This window comes from Anser brachyrhynchus (genome assembly GCF_964034855.1).
Source record: "Anser brachyrhynchus genome assembly, chromosome: 4".
NCBI classification, from domain to species: Eukaryota; Metazoa; Chordata; class Aves; order Anseriformes; family Anatidae; genus Anser; species Anser brachyrhynchus.
Window position 1 is genome coordinate 70002606 of NC_137698.1, and position 16771 is coordinate 70019376.

General features: G+C 42.2%; 2 protein-coding genes across 6 annotated transcripts in view; one reads left to right on the forward strand and one right to left on the reverse strand.

Annotated features, from left to right (window-relative positions):
• The window catches only part of CFAP99 (cilia and flagella associated protein 99), a 57442-nt gene extending 44135 nt beyond the window's left edge, over positions 1–13307 (reverse strand). The window contains exons 1-2 of one of the 2 annotated variants that reach the window (XM_080592071.1): positions 13175–13307; positions 10221–10348 (exon numbers count right to left, since the gene is read on the reverse strand). In XM_080592071.1, coding sequence (XP_080448197.1) covers positions 10221–10340 — 120 coding nt within the window. In that variant the 5' untranslated portion in view covers positions 10341–10348; positions 13175–13307. Of the gene's footprint in view, positions 1–10220; positions 10349–12859; positions 13155–13174 lie in introns of those variants that run through there. The other variant, XM_080592072.1, reaches the window with a different exon arrangement.
• Positions 13308–13462: 155 nt separating this feature from the next.
• Positions 13463–16771, forward strand: part of ZFYVE28 (zinc finger FYVE-type containing 28) — a 147776-nt gene continuing 144467 nt past the window's right edge. Inside the window, exon 1 of one of the 4 annotated variants that reach the window (XM_080592067.1) lies at positions 13463–14032. In XM_080592067.1, the coding sequence (XP_080448193.1) occupies positions 13994–14032 (39 nt within the window). In that variant the 5' untranslated portion in view covers positions 13463–13993. The remainder of the gene's footprint in view (positions 14033–16771) is intronic. The other 3 variants (XM_080592069.1, XM_080592066.1, XM_080592068.1) reach the window with 3 other exon arrangements.

Sequence of the window (16771 nt, forward strand, 5' to 3'; positions counted from 1 at the left end):
TGATTAATGCATTTTGGAAAGAAAATGTTAGTTGTGTACACAAAGAAGTACAATCATTCTGAGGCAATCAAAAACCACAAACACTACACAGCAGTGCCTTTGTAGGGCTGACAGAAATGACAGTTTGACACTACCAAAACATGGGAAGTTGTAACAAATTAATGGTCCTTATTTAGTAAAATGTAACCTCCCCCAGTACTAAACTTTCAGCTGATCTGCGGACATGTGAATTTAGATAAAAGGCCCTAATGTGAAAGTCAGCAGTTAATGACAACAGACAAAATGGCAGACAATAATGATTCTCTGACTTAAAGAAGTTAGCCAAGAAAAAAGCTAAGTCATCTTCTGAAAAGACAGTTCACATTCAATATATGATCTCTCCCACTGATCTGAGATGTGGGAACAACTGACCTGCAATGACCGAAGATCAGAGGTTCACCATGCCTAGTAGGCTATCGCCACTAGCATCATAATCACTTTGTCTAATGTAATACACTTCTAGTTTAAAAGTATTATTAGGGGCTGCTAGAAGAAAGTATGAGTCTTCTGATGCATGACACTATGTAGGGCTTTGAGACAGGGCAAATACATGGCAAAACTTTAAAATTACAGTTGCAGTTTTTAAATGTAGAAAATGACATAGAAGGGTTCCAAGCGTATTTACTTAGCTTGTCTTTCAGAGAAAGTACAGTTCTTTTTTTACTAGTCCTGCTCCAAAGCCAGGTTTCATTCCTTTTTACATGCACATTATCACTAGAAACACATCACTGTTGCCTCTGTATAATTGTCTACAAATACTTATGTATATATACTCACAGGCACACATATATGCAGGCAAAATTACACAAACACACATCCTTTGTAATTTCTTTACTGCCACTGAAATTACACTAATATATCTGACTCTCTCTAACAGAACTGTAACAGACAACATTGCCAATAGTACACATCCCGAAACAGAATCAAACTCAGTTTTTGTGGGTTTTAGGTCTTTAAAGCTAGTAATAGTTAAAATGATATACAAAACTTTTCTTCTATAACTGAAGTAATCAGGTATGACTTTGGATATATTCTGTGACCCGTATATGTTGGGTAAGAAGAAACAGTATAGCCAAACTATACGTTACATAGAGACACTGAAGTTTTACAAAGTCTGTTGGGCATCTAGAGACTGAATGCAAGTAAGCAGGATATCACCTTCATTCTTCGTTAGGGCTCCAGAGAAAGAAGAACTAATAGGCTTTGGTTGAGATAGCAGAAAGATAAAGGGGAATGCAATTGGGAAAATGGTGCCAACAAGAGGGAGATGGCAAAAAGGGAGTAGAGAGAAAGGAGTGAAAAGGAAGGTAGAAGAAAATGGGAGATACAGGAGGGCTTTGATGGAGGAAGGACACTAATGGAAGAGCAAAGAGACCGAACATATCTGAAAAAAAAAAAAAATATATATATATATATAAAATTGATGGGAAGCATGAACTCCATCTTGCTAAGCAATGAGAATTCTTGTGAAGGATACCCTCCATTCCAAATATACCTTTTCTGGATTTAAGGAAGATCTTTCATGAATGAAAGCAGACAGAGAAAATCCAGAAATCTAACCACCCACTAAATATTTAAATATATATCCCAAATTTGATATGAGGTGTCTGAGAATTCACCGCAAAAGGCAAAAGCAAACACAAACACCTGAAATGCAAAAAGAGAGAAATAGTTCAAACAAAAGTAAGACTGTGGCATTCTGAATCTAAAAAGATAGGTCCCCTTGAACAGATGATTTTGTTCACAAGCATATCAATCTGCAAATAACAGTAGCTCTGATGGTAAAGAGAAGTTCATGTTAAAATTGGACAAACTTGCTGGAAATATGTCCCCAAAACCTCTTACAACTATCTCCTTTAGAAGGCTAGAAAATAAATAGTTCTTAAGATATTCATTTGATCAGAATCCTTGCATTCACCTCCTGAGTACCCTATGTGTACAAAGTCCTCCAACAAACCAGTGCTTTTCAAGTGTACATTTGAGAGAGGAACAGAAGTAGGCAGCCAGATGGCAATGGGAAGACACCAGTACCCAAGGCATACCTCCCGCACAGTTCAGACTACACAGAAAAGAGCAATTGCTTATTTACATTTACTCTACTTTTGCTGTTCTGATTTAACAAGTTGGTCAGAAGCTAGCTGGTGGGACAAACACAGAAATATGTGCTTACCCTTGTCATAGCCAGAAGCAAGAAAGTACATAACCACTGCATGGCCTTGAAGTAAGCAGGAGGTGCAGCCTGGGGACAGCTGCGCCCCAGAACATTAATACTGACTGGTTATTCTGCCGACCCCATGCCCAAAAGAGTCCTTTCCTCTTATCACACAATATCATAAACTGAATCTTTTTTTAACTACAGAAGGTACTAAGTGTTCTGTTTCTGTGTCATCTGAGGAAGTGATCTCATCCACATTCATAATAAACTAAACAAGACTGGGCAGGATCAAGACTTGGATACGAAATCTCAAAGGTAAGCCAGTTTCTGGTTAAGCAGGCCTGATAATCTATTAAATCAAAAACTGACCTAATGCTTTAAAAAGTTCATAGTCTCTGCTATGGAAAGTGCTACATCCAAGACGAGAGAAATAATTATCCAATATTTGTGGTCATTTATTCTGGTAGTATTCTTAGGCTGAGCCCACTAATTCATAAGTGCATTCTTTCTCTGTGCCTTCTTATGTTGCATTTTATGTCAATGGGATAGATTTCAGAAGTGGGTCAAATGACCCAGAAACAGTTACTACAATATGATGACAGATTGTAAAGTTACAGCAGCTTTTGGATGAGATTCTCAAAACATGTCACAAATATTAATTGTGCTTAAAGAAATTCCTTTCGGGTAATACTATTTTGTAAAAGTGGGAACTACAGGACAGAGCTGGGAAGAAATTTTCCCCAGATAACACCCTAAGTCATTGGTGGCAATGAGAAAAGAATTTATAAATGCTGATTTGTGCGTCTTTGTGCTGTCCATCAGACCATATCCCTACCTTCTGAATTTCACTTCACCTCATTTCTCTGAAACAACTAACAGGTGGTTATGTTTGCAAGCACCTTGCATGAGTCTTTCAGCATGAGAAGAGCCAAATAATTTACAGGTGAAAGTTACATGCAGCTACCAGCTTTTGTTGCACCAGCTATTGAAATTTATCAAGGACTATAAATCTTGAAAAATACGCCTCCAGAAACAACCTCTCTACCTCTAATATTACAGCTTTTTATTTTTTGTTTTGTTGTTTAAAGCATAGTAAGTTCATAGTAGATGAATACTGGATGGTTCTGTATTTTTAATGTTCGGAAGCCTATATATTACTGTGTTGAGCAACGGCTGCACTGTATGTAAGCAAAATATTGTTATAGGTGTTTGCGATGTCACACCATAAAAATATCTGACCATATTCTCTTTATGACATTGAATTTCAGCTTTTCCTGATTCCCAAGTGATTAAATTGTAAAAGAAGGATCCTGTCTGCAAAAAAGATGCATGAGATTGACCTACCCTAGTCTGAATATGTGCTGATTAGCATTATCGCTGCTTTCTGAGAGATCCCTGGTGCCCTCACTCTGTTTCTCTGGGCGTATTTTCCCTGCTTCCTGCTCCCTCACTGTGGCTGGAAACCAGTCAAGTTCCTTCAAGAACACAGGAGACTGTGTAAGAAAACTTAAGCACAGGATTTGTAAACACACAACTTTCAACATGTGTGAGTACAAGCAATAGCATGAATTAAATGGAAAAGCATCTGGAAAAAGCAAGCCTTGCCACCGGGGGTGCATGATAAGCATGGTGACAATGGGACCTGTTTAAGGGAGGTCAGAGAAGGATGGGCAAGGAGAGACAGAAAAGTTCTTGTTTCTAGAGGGAAGGAAGGAAATGAACATCAGCCATGCCCTGCTTGAGACTCCTCAGGATAAGGATTTAGTTTAAGGTGAATAAACAAACATTTAAGGTAAGAAGCTAATATTTGATGAAAAGATAAATACCTTTCACCCCCCAAGAGAACTGTGAGTAATAGCATGTACTGAACTTGTCGACTTCTATGCACATTTTGCAGATGCAGTCTGATTAATTCACAGCACTTCAGCTATCAGTGCTAGTCCTCTCCAGGGGTCTAATCAAAATGCCATGGAAATGAAAGAGAGTATCCCTACTGACTTCACTGGGTTTTGGATCAGTCACCAGAACTCAGTCCTCTTTGCTTCCAGTAATTTCAACAGGGAAAAAAGCCCTGGAATCTTAGGATATAAACACAAGAATGCACTGCTTCTACTATTTACAGTCTATGTTGCATTCACCGGCTCGTATTTTCATCTTCATGTGATAATGCTGACCATCTTGAAGAGGTACAGTTAAGGTTATTTTCCTTTGTACTTATTATTAAATCATATGAGCAGGGTGTTGTGGAAAAATCAGATTCCATCCTTTTCTTAGAAAGATGATAATTTACATTTATATCAGTAACCAATAGTACAAATTAGACTCGTATAATTTAGTAGGATTTTTTTTAACCACATACATCAAAATAATCTTGCATTAAATGATTTTCATATTTAAAACTAAATCTATGACATTTGATATTTGGGGATTTTACTCACAATCGAGTGGGCATGTGTGAGACATACAGCTGAACCAACACAAATGAGAACTATGAAGAGTTATGCCAAATTACACCATGTTCTTGCAAAACAGAAAGCTCAAAAGCAGGTTCCTCTTGCTATCAATGAGAGAGAAAAATGAATAAAACAGTGAATTTGGGGTGGCAATTCTGATTTTACAGAATTAAGCTTTTCAGTAGATGGAGTTTATAAAGCTCAACGTGATTGGTCTGACCCTGAAACTCTAACTGAAGCAAATAATTCCACTGAAAATAAAGTGAGTTACTTACATAAAGACACAAACATTGCATGATAACTTCTGTATTAAAATCTATCTATTGTTATCAGCAAAAGCTTGATTCTAATAGTCACTCCAAAGAAAAACTGTCTGGGATGCTTCAGTTTTGTATAAAATGTATTGTTTTTCTTCAAAATGAAGAGATGCAGTCCATTTTTATAAATGGTCTGATGAAATGATGTACGTTATTACTTACGTACAATACACGAGATGAAGAACCACTATGATGTCAATCATTTTAATAGATTTAATTGAAGACACTAAAAAAAAGGGGCTTTAGTAAACAAGAACAAAGACATTATCTGGAGGACATCAATCTGATGAGAAAAATATTAAAAAGCATTTAGGAAGATAAACAAGGAGAAGTAGTGTTGGCATTCAAATGAAGAACAATAGAAATAGAGATGTTTGATGTTTTCAATATGAATACCCATAATTTAAAGAACTAAGATTTAAAGAATTATTTTAAGTCACTGTGCTATTTGGGATAATTCATACTGAACTCCGTTAAATACCAACAAGGTCTCAACATTGAAACAAGAGCATTTATTTGCATTTACTATTTGTTTTTATGAGCTTTGAAGGGCATAACATGACTCTTCAAGATTGAAGGTGACGGCTTGCTTGTTGCAACTAGGAATCACACAGCATATTACTAATGAACCCATGTTCCTATTGAAAATATTCCCAGTGAAAACAAGTTCAATATTATGTTGTAAATGTTATAACGTACAACACAATAAGCATGAGGACTGTAAATAGCCAAATTACAAGTCAAAGCGTAGTTTCTTTCCTGGAAGAAAATCAAGTCTGATCATTCATTGGGAACAATGAACAGAAATTCTTTTCATGATGTAAAATTAACATGTTGCAGAAATAAAATATATGGAGATTAACACAGAATTGCTTCTAGACTAATTTTGATCATAACATTCTAATTAGAGGAAACCGTGTTGATTTATCTCCCACTATTCAAGAAATAAAAATGCTTACCATATTTCATTTGTATTTCTCTAACAACAGAAGGCTAATAATCAGTGAGATTCACCAGTGCCATTTGTATACAGAAGCATGAGCTAGGAGTTGGAAAATAGGAAATGACACTGGAATGTGGTTTTCTCTCTTGCTTCCTGAGTAGCCATGAAGAGATTATCTTCTCTCTTGACAATTTGCTTTTCTGATCTATAAAATGAGGATTATCTCAAACATGTTCAGATATGAATTAAAAGCACCATAAATTGCAATAATAAATAAAAAAAGTACTTAAGTGTGTGTTTGAGTGTTTTGCTGAGTCGTGACCGAAATGCCTAAACAATGAATGAAGAAAGAATGGAGGGCCTCAATGTGCTGAATCTAGCTTTCTGTTGGAGCTGAAAGCAAATATTCAGCTGAGCAGTAGATATTGTAAAAGACCTTCATCTGTCTTCTGAAACGAGAGGTTCCCTTCCAGGTAGCTGTAGAGAGCAATGAGGTGTCCCCTCAGACTCTTCTTCTCCAGACCAAACAACCCCAATTTCCTCACTTTTCAGAAGTCTTGTTTTCTAGACCCTTCACCAGCTTCGTTGCTCTTCTCTGCACATGCTTGAGCAACTCAATATCCTTCTTGTAGTGAGGGGTCCCAAACTGAAAACAATATTTTTGTAAAGCCCTTCATTTTAACATTTAACAATATTTGAGATGCAGTCTCACCGGTGCTGCATACAAGGGGAAAATCCCTTCCCTAGTCCTGCTGGCCATGCTGTTTCTGATGCAGGCCACGATGCCATTAACATGGTAATTCTGAGTGTGTGTCACTTGAAAGACCCAGCCTTGAGCTAGTTATAGCTACACTAAACATTACTAACTACTTGACACTTGGGCAGTCTATTTATACATTTCCATCACACCACAAGAAGATTCTATCTTTATATATACAGTGGCTCGGACAGATCTGAACTACTGTCAAAGTAATGCTCACCTCTGTTCTTTAAAATTCAATTTCTATTCCTTTGGTACTAATTTTCTGATTCCCTATTTGTATCTTGAAATAGCAAGTGGTTGCAAAGTGCAGTAAGAGAAAAAGAAAAATGCATCCCAACAGTTATTGGATATGCTATCTGCTTCATCTGTTTCAATCACAAAAATATAGGGAAAGATGGGTGCTTTTTCAAAGCAGTACACTGGGATTCGATGTGTGGCCACCATGATGGTAAATGGATGATATAAAGGCAAAAAACTTAAAACTTAACTCTAGATAGCTTTATCTAATTCCTCTGCAAATAAAAATGGTCATCTACTTATCTCATTTACACCAACATACGTACAGACTAACACAGACTTTGGGCAGTCACTCTGGAATATACCTGGAAGCAGATAGTACACCCAAATGTTTTTCAAATAGCTTTCTCTCTCAAAGCTTGAGACAAGATTTCCTACAACGAGTGAATGTATTCAGATGGGAATAATGTAATGATACTTAAAAAAGTTATAAAGATGAATTAAGAAACAATAATATTCAAGAGGTTGCTTCTGTTCCTGTTGACGTCACTCAATGCCCTCCTGTGGCATTCAAGAGGAACAAGACAAGAGCTCGCCTGGTCTGATGCAAGGAACTGATAATTCATGGAAAGCTGTCTACACCATTTTAATGGAAGAGCATAATATACTATATTATTTAACACAATCGTGCTTTTTGGGTTTTTATTTTATTACTTATCTAACCTTACGTGAAAGTAAAATTAGAGCAACTAAAGATTACAAAGAAAATCTTGCTGAGAAGTTATTATGCAAACCTCTGGGTTGTGTCACTTTTGCAGCAGCACAGTGAAACCAACAGATACGTTGTGCTGGATTTTGAGCAGAATGTTCAGCATGGACCTATTCCTTCCTTACTAATAAAATAAAAGGTCTAATATGGAATTCTGCCAGTTAATTTTCACTTAAAGCAAGTTATTCTCAGTGGTTGGTACATTTTTAACCTACAGTTTTGACCCTTTGGATTTTATGCCTCTTCCTTTTTTTCATGTCCTTTTCAAATCCTTCATTTTAACATATATTTGCTTGCCCACTTTGCCACTTTCATTTATTTTCCTGTACCTCAGTTTGCCACACATTTTTAATGCTTTAATTTCTAAGGATTCCCACAAGAATAGTTTTATACTCCTGGTGGATTGTTGACAGGGATATTTTAGTCAAGACAGATTATGCCTTCAGGACTTACTCCCTTAGGATTAAATCCAATTTCCTTTTATAACATATCCACATTCACTGTGTACGTAAATAAGAATTCTAAATTAAGTCTAAAATCCAGCCTCTTTCTGTATCATTTCCTCATTGTTGTTGTCAGTTTAATTTCAAAGATGTTAAAACAAAACTTCAGCACTCTCTTGCAACTTCTTTCCACAACTTCTTTTCCGTAACTTCAGAAGTACTTCTTACCAAGTAGAAAAGTCTAACAAAATAGAAGATAGTAAGTTGTAGAAAAGTCAAGTCTGATTTACTGCATATCTAACTAACTAAATATAAAGAGAGCTGTGTCTTGCAATCATATGGATTTGTGCTCTTGGAATCTGATTCTCCTCATTTTTGTCTAGTCAGCAGTCCACAATATTAGGTTTGCTATTTGTCATGCTGCTAGCACAAGAGATACAAGCTTGGACTGAGTGGGGTTTAAAGTGATGGCCTTAATCAGGATTCTAACTGGAGAAAGTTTCTGCAGGAATCAGTTAATACCGAGTCAGTTAATACTGGCTAATTGGTAAGTGGCCAAGCCAGGAGATCATGTGTACAAAAATGCTGCAGTATTTCTGGGACCACAGGTCTATTCTGAAATTGAAAAGAAATAAGTGAAATGAATTTTCCATGAGGAATTATAATCACCCGTTTGGTACTAAAACATTGCATGAAAGCTTAATTTTGTATAAAAATAGATCTCACTTTTAATTTTCTCAGATAAATATGCAGCAAAATTATTATGGAGTAAGTGAAGTGAAACAGAATGATTTAAAATGTCCCAGATAAAGATTTTTGCCTTATCTTTGGCATCAGCAAAAGCATCTTGGTGTTCTTTCCCCTTTGAAAGAGTTTGTTAAGAATCTTAAGATCCATGTTTCTCTAATGGAGCTACTATTTCTTTTGTCTTTGTATCACCTTTCCTGGGCTGAGAAGAGCAGTGATCTGAATATTAATAGGAATTTATTTTGGCAGCAGTGGTAGCTGAATGCACCCAGTCTTTGCCCAGTCAAAAATGATTATTTTGAAACTGGACCAGTTCCCTGATGTAATTCAGCATATGAATGCATAAAGAGTTATGCCAGCACTACAAAGCAGGAAGGCAGTGGCAGAAACTAGGGGCCTGAGTAGAAATTGTTTAAGAAAGTAAATACCCAAGGAATGTGCATCACTGCATCAGCCTGTGATGTCCATATCAGACCTCTGAAGTTTTATATTCTTGTGAGCAGTTATGTTTATGCAAAATAAACATAAAAGACTAACTAATCGGAGTAGCAGTATTTTAGACCTTATTGTCAGAAGTGGCGATGAGTACTTGAGCTACAACGTGGCAATGTGGAATTAGGGCTCTGACAATGTAGTTTGATAATACACAGCATGCACAAACAACAGCAGCCTAAACAATATCACTGTCTTTTCTTAGTGATTTCCTACAGCTGAGCCAATCCACCAGCTGCATCAGCAGAAGTCAGGGGTGCACTAAGGACAAAGAGATGGGAGAAGATGAATGAACATGGTGAGGAAAGGATGGGAACTGCTTCAGCTGGTATAGCTACACACTGTTGAATCTTGTTCTGGTTACTTGCAGTATTAGATTAAAAGCAGGTGGTTAATTTACTGCCACTTGCCTTCCATCCCACTGTTCTGGCAGTCATGTGCTCAGAGCAGGAATACCTGATCCTGTGAGTCAGCTTCTGAACTGCATTTGTGTATACAAACAGGTGGTGCTGGCAAGAACTTTCATTTAGAAGGAGAAAAGATGAAAGAAAGAAAAGTACAAAACAGCTTAGAAGGGGGGAGAGAAACTTTCCCTGTCACCGTCAGATCCATTTTAGTAGGTTGCTGCTTCCCCCATCTTTTGTTGCTACTCAAGCAGTTACGCAGCCCCTCTGATCTTTGCTTCCTTGTTTTCTGGTGATAACCAAAAGAAACTTGGACTTACTCCTGAATCAAAAATGTTGGCACTGTAAGATAAATCTATGAAAGTTACAACAGCATGTTAGAAAATAGATATCCTCATATTTAAAATCATCTACTAAAACATTGTAAGCAACGTAAGATGAACTGAAACTGAATATACCTGCAATGTCTTAGCTGATTCATTCAAGAAATCCTCCACGCTCTGATTTTCTGGGTTAAATTTGTTAAGCTGTTGGACTATTATTGCAATATGTTTTCCATGGCTGACCATCTTCACCATGGAGAATCCTATAAATATAGTAAATCATTAATTTTTCATGCCTGCTTCAGTTGTAGCGTAATGTATGTTGATAGGCTCATAGAGAAGCTACACTGCAGTAATGTACAAGAGAACATTTAGGTCAAGCTTTCAAAACCATGGTTATTCAGAGCAGCAGAAATGAGAACACTAGAAACAAAAGAAACATCAGTAAAATACAAGACATAATTACATACTTCTTATTCTGCAAATATCTTATAAGATCATTAGGGGAATACTTTAAATGATTTCTGCATCAGGTTATTTGACAAAATTTAATTAAAGATAATACTAGAGAAAAGCATTAATTTTTGTATGTGTGCTATACAGGTCCTACTTAATACATTGATCCTCTCAGTGAGATGCAAGTGAATACAGAATTTTAGTCTTAAACCTTATTATGTGTTATTACTAGCAGTCTATTTTTCAAGAAAGAACGAAAGAAAGGGTAAAAAAAAAAAAAAAAGAACAGGAGCAGAGATATGAGGAATATAAGGAAGCAATGAGACAGTGTTGGTCAGCAGGCAGCGATCACAGCACGTCGGTAGCCTAGGCCACTGCCAAAGTTTTCCAGGGCACAGCAGCTGGGCACATTTAACGCTTGATGCTTTGTGAAATGAAGGGATTATATCCACCTCTAATGATGTCTTAATCATACGTGTGAGTCCACAGTTCCGGCTACCTATGCTTTAATGTTCACATGACAGGAACTGTAATTCATTTGTTTACACACACGGGCATGTTGCTGTGTATTAAAGACCAATGACAGTAATGAGCAGGGCTGAAAGTCAGGCATCCAGTTTAGCAATGGGGAAAAAAATGAGCACAGAAGTCATTTTACATGGTGAAAAAAATATTTCTGAAAATTGTTCTTCCATTTTATATATCATTATATTCTGCTGTTGCAGAAGAAAGCTTGATCAAGATGATTCATTCCTACTATGGTAAAGATAATTCATTTCTTGTTGTAAAAGGATGTTGTAACATTTTCCGATACAGTGTTTTTATACCCTGCCTTTCAGCACTATCAAATGTAATTATAATTGCCTAAACAACTCTTTTAATTACTAACGACAAGATGCTTAAAAAAGGTGTTTTGTGCAATATAGACATTTAGTTACCTAGTATGATGAAGATAAAATGTCCAAATAAAAGAAAAAAAAGACCAGCAAGACAGGGCTGGACCATGACAAGTGAGGACAAGCAAAGAAGAGGTGCTACAGTGCCTCTGTCATCAGGGGAATCACCATTTCTCCCCTCCTCTGCGGAACACGATCTGTTTCTCTGTACCTGCCAAGGTTCTTACACTCACAAGGAATTTTGGATAAGGGCGAGAAAAATACCTCTGTACTCATTCAGACTGAATCATAATTCAGGCTCCAACAGCCCTCCCTGTGACAAATATTTTTTCTTCTGGCACAGTAGAAATCAGTTTGAGTTCCTGTGCTCTGTACATGCCAACATTCCCTCTTTTCCCTCCCCACCAAAAAAAAACAGTCATTAAAGAAAAAAAATGGAATATGAAAACTAGGATATACACACCTTGAAAACTCGGGACATACAGGGGTTCTTCGCCTGTGACTGTGTTTAAACGAACTGCTGCTTTTTTATTTTATTTTTGTTGATTATTTTAAAATCACCAACATTATTTTAAAACATATGCACCAAAAATAAAATCCATTGTGTTATGGAGTGCACCCTTATTGCCATACAGTTATTTAGGAGAAAATACTAACTCCTGTGTATAAAAATGATACAGAATCATTGCACACAAAATGGTATACAGCTTCTTCCATTACCAGATGTAGAAGTTCAGTTAAACGAATTAAGAACCTGACTTAGCCTTATTTTATGGCAGAGCTTGGAGATATTTTGAAAGCAATTACATATGGTAAGACCAACCAAAATTGTAAGGACTTGTTTCAATGGCATGAGAGAGGCCTTCAAGTTTCACGTTCGTTCCTGCATTCCTAGCCTAGAAAGCCTGAGATCACATTTCCCCTGATGAAAGCAGTGCTTTGGGGGGGCTGAACTCAGTCTCCCTGCAAAATTCACTCAGCTCAAGCGGCTCAGAATGGCATAGGCGTTCTCACGTGTGCTAGCAAGAGAGCCACCGAACACAGGGTGCAGTTGCCTCCGGGGTCACACCCTGCTGGTCTCATTTATTCTGGAATTTAGAATCACAGAATCATTAAGGTTGGAAAAGACCTCCAAGACGATCTGGTCCAACCATCGCCCTACCACCACTGTCACCCACCAAACCATGTCCCTAAGCACCGCGTCCAACCCTGCCACACCACCGCCTGCCCTCTGAGCGAGGCACAGCCTGGGCACTGCTCCTCTGTCCTCTTTCCTCTTTCCTTCAAGGCAGCAAAGCCTCGGATGGAGCACGTCCGTGCTGACCGGCTAAAGAGCTCCTACTCTTTTTTAATTTTCACACATTTCACCATTTTGTCCACTACAAGCGTTTTATTTCACACCGTATTTTTGGCACTCAATACCTTGCGGAACTTTACGACCAGGGAATCGCTGCCCAAACCCTTCAGCAAGGAAGCTTTACGCTCCCTCCCCAGCCAGCTGAGCCAAAGGACACCGAGGCTTGACGATACTCGACCCAAACCCCAGCAGCGGAAGAAAACCGGGAGCCAATCCCGACAGCCTTGTCACGATATGACACGGGCCGATCAGTTCCCCTCTCGGTCTTCTGTTTCGTGGCTGGATTTGGAGTTCCCCGGCCGCCGGGGAGGCCGCGGGGCGCCCTGAGGTGCCGGCGGGGCGCGGGCGGCCCCTCGGCCCGGCGCTGCCCGCTCCCGTACCTGGCTCGGCGCCGCTCCCGGGCCGGCCCCGCGCTCCCTCCGCCCGTTCCGAGCCCGCTGAGGCCGCCACGGCCCGGCCCGGCCCGGCCCGACCCGACCCGCCGCGGTTGCTAAGGGCCGCGGGGCCTGCTGGGAGTTGTAGTTCTCCCGCGCGGTCGCTTTCGTATTGCACAACGGGCGCGGCGGGGGCAAAGAACTACTGGGATGGGAGAAAAGATGGCGGCGATTGTTTGCCGCCGTTGCCGAGCAGCTCGATACGCCACTTCTCCATTTTTGCGGTCAGGAGCGGCTAGAAATTAATCAGCACGGACTTAGGTAGGGCTGCCTGTCGGATGCAGAGGTTTGTTGTCCAGAACCGGCGAGGTTCACCATCTAGGGGCGACGAGACTACAAGCCCCAGCACACACCGCGCAGCGGCGCATCCCACCGCCCCCCCAGCAGCCCTGCGCGGCATGCCGGGACATGTAGTTCCCCCTCATCTCCCGTTACGCAAATGAGCGGCGGAGTGGGCGGGGCGAGCCCTCCTCCCGCCGCCTTGCGATTGGCGGCGGGGCTCTGAGGGAGAGAGAGCGAGCGAGAGCGGGGGCCGGCCCCCCGCGCATGCGCAGAGCGGGGCCGGGGCGCCGCTGCCGGGCGGGCGGCCGCGGGGGCTGTCAGTGAGGCGCGGAGCCGGCGGCGGCGCCGGGCGGTCCCTGCGCTGAGGGCAGCCCGCGGCCACCGGCGCCACCACAGCCGCCAGCAGCAGCACAGCGCTGCCTCCCGGAGCGTCCCGGAGCTTCCCGGCCAGCTCCCCCCGAGCAGCCCCGGGCGGTGGCGGTGATGATGAACAGGTTCCGAAAGTGGCTCTACAAACCCAAGGTGAGCGGCTCGGGGGGCTGCGGGGGGCGGCGGGATGACAAAGCACGGCGGCGCCTCGGGCTGTCTGCCCTTCCTCCTCTTCTGCCCTTCCTCCTCATCCTCCTCTCCCTCCTCTCCTTCCTCCTCTCCATCCTCCTCTTCCTCCGAGCCGCGCGCCTGAGGCAGCGCACAGCCTCCTGCTGTCGCGCCGCTATCGCGACAGCGCTGTCGCGAGCACCCGGCCCCCCTCTGTCTCCCCCACCCCCCCCTCGTCCCCGGCACCCTCCTGCTGCCGGCCGGGCTTCGGGCGGCGGAGCCGAGCCCGGCTCCCGCGGCCCCCGGAGGGCACAGCCCGCGTGGGGGGGGGGCGCCGGGCGCGCACGGACAGAAAGTTGAAGCGTGGCTTTAGGGGAAAAGTTGAGGTTTTCCTTTTTTCTGCGGTCGGAACCCCGGCCGGCGTGTGTGGGAGAAGGCTGCTCGTCTGGCGTGGCTGCTACGACCCGAAAGGGAGGTAATTCAGGGGCGGAGGAGCTGGGAGCGCCGTGAGGAGCTCTGAGGAGCTGAGCGGGCAGCGAGGGGTTGCAGGGAGAGCCCGACAAACTTCAGTTGTGTTCCCGGTAAACTTTGTCCTTTCTTTCATACCGATGAACTTCTAACGAGTAAAAAGAAGCACGGAACTTGCAATGAATAAAAGAAGCAGAAGAAATTGCAAATGCAGCTTTTGTCACCTTTTCTTTATCAAAACCAATTAGCCTTCCCTCTAATTGTCTTCCTAATAGAGATCCGATCTCTTTTTTTTTTTTCCTGATAAACCCCACTTTATTAATATGCAATTTCAAGGGGCGCATCAAACGGTGCGTGCTTATCTCTCCGTGGGGCTTATCTGTCCGTGGGGCTGATCAGCGGGGCCGGGACCTTTGCACACCCGTCGCGTGGCACCAGCCCTCCCAAAGCCTCCCGGCAGCGCTGTGACAGCAGCGTCGTGTCCAGGCTGCGCCGAAGGAACCACGGAGGAACAGCTGGGGGACTTGGCAAACAGCTCGGGTTGGTTTCGGAAGCTCGCTGCATCGCTTTCTGTGCTCGTCTTCAAAATGGGGCGCTGGAGAGCGTAGTAACGTGACGACCTGTTCCTTCAGGAGCAAGCATTTGCTCTGATTTGTCCACTGACTTGTTATGGATAATGTTGAGATGAATATACAGAACTTTGCACGGTTGTTTGCTTGTTTTTGGTGGAAAGTAAGGCGGAGGCGTTCACACGTAGGGAGCGTCGCTTTCCTGGTTGTCCTCCTTGCTGTCCAATTTGACCAGAGGATTCTTAGGATTCCTTCCAGTAACGCGGGTGGGTTCCACAGTCTGTTCTGAAACGGTTTGGAACATAGTCTGGTTTGAAGTTGATTCCTTCTTGGATTTTTATTCTGGTGGGGGCTTATCGCTGCTTATGTTACTTAGTTATAATCTTCTGTTAGGTCCTGCAGGCGCCAGGTGTGTTTTATGGGCAGTAACAATATTGAACTGATGATGGAGACTGCTTCTTTTGAGGCTTTCCAGATACCAGGACGGTGTAACAGGACTGCGTGGCAGCTTTTTTTTGCAGGTGTGGGGTGTTTGGCTGCTGCTTTGATCGCATCCAGAGCTGATTGTGAAGGCAGCAGGGGAATGGGACTGGGAGGGAACAGGAGAGCAGCGGGTTCACAGCGCAGTCCGGCCAGGCACCTGAATAGATGCTCATATTTGTACATGGCTGAGACTGAGAAATGGAACAGAGAGGTATTACTCAACACGATTGAATTACAAAGCCGTCAGGATAATTGCCAAGTTACTGTAAGAGGCAGGGACCTGCATCTAGGGAGAGACATTTACTTCAGAACTGCTGCATCTGTTTGAACATGGCAAGGATGTGAGAGAAAATGTGGGTGTAGGGAAGTGGAAAGTCCTGACTAATGTTGGGAGCGTGTCACGAGAGCAGCACGGCTTTCCTACGTCCTTACGCAGCCAGCGCTCTGCCTTCTGGCCCTGCCCCGGCTCTTCAGGTGTGCTGGCATACCTGGACGTCAGTAAGCAGGGCGGTGGAGGTACCCAGAGAGAGAAATAAACGGCAGCGATGGGGTCTGCACGGCTGGCAAGAGGCAGAGTTTTAGCTGATGCATTAGAAGCAGAGCAGAGAGATGGGGCTCGGTTTCCAGCCTCCTGTGCTGCATCGATGGTGGCTGAGATTTTTGTGTGCTTTCGCATTGGTGGAACGACGGCTGTACGGTTTGACCTCCTCAGGGCGCTGCAGGCATCCCACTGCCTCTTTGGCTCTGCTACCATGCGCAGAAAAAGGATGATTCCTTCTAAATCAAAATATTTGTGCGTATGCAGGGATAGACCAGAAATATTTCCTGTCACTCCAGGGAGCTTCTTATCTTGTACCTTTTGCTGTCGGAACATTCCACAGGTGCTAGGTCAGAGCCTGCTCCCGGGCAGACCTGAGCATCCCACAGAAGTATGGGAACTGACTGGTTTTGTACAGTTCAGAAATGCTTTTGATGCCCAAAGTATTCCGAATAACTTCTATGAACGCCGCTGCTGAAGTTCCAAGAATAGCTTGGAAAAGGAGCAGATAAGAGCTCACCGGGGTCGATGTTTTGAATTGAGATCCATTTTATTGATATTTTGAAAGAACTGTTCAGTATTTGACATGGGAAAAAATAATCTCTCTAACCACAACTTAAAGATGTTTTTAATCTGCTTAGCATAAAAGACTGGAACATCTTCAAT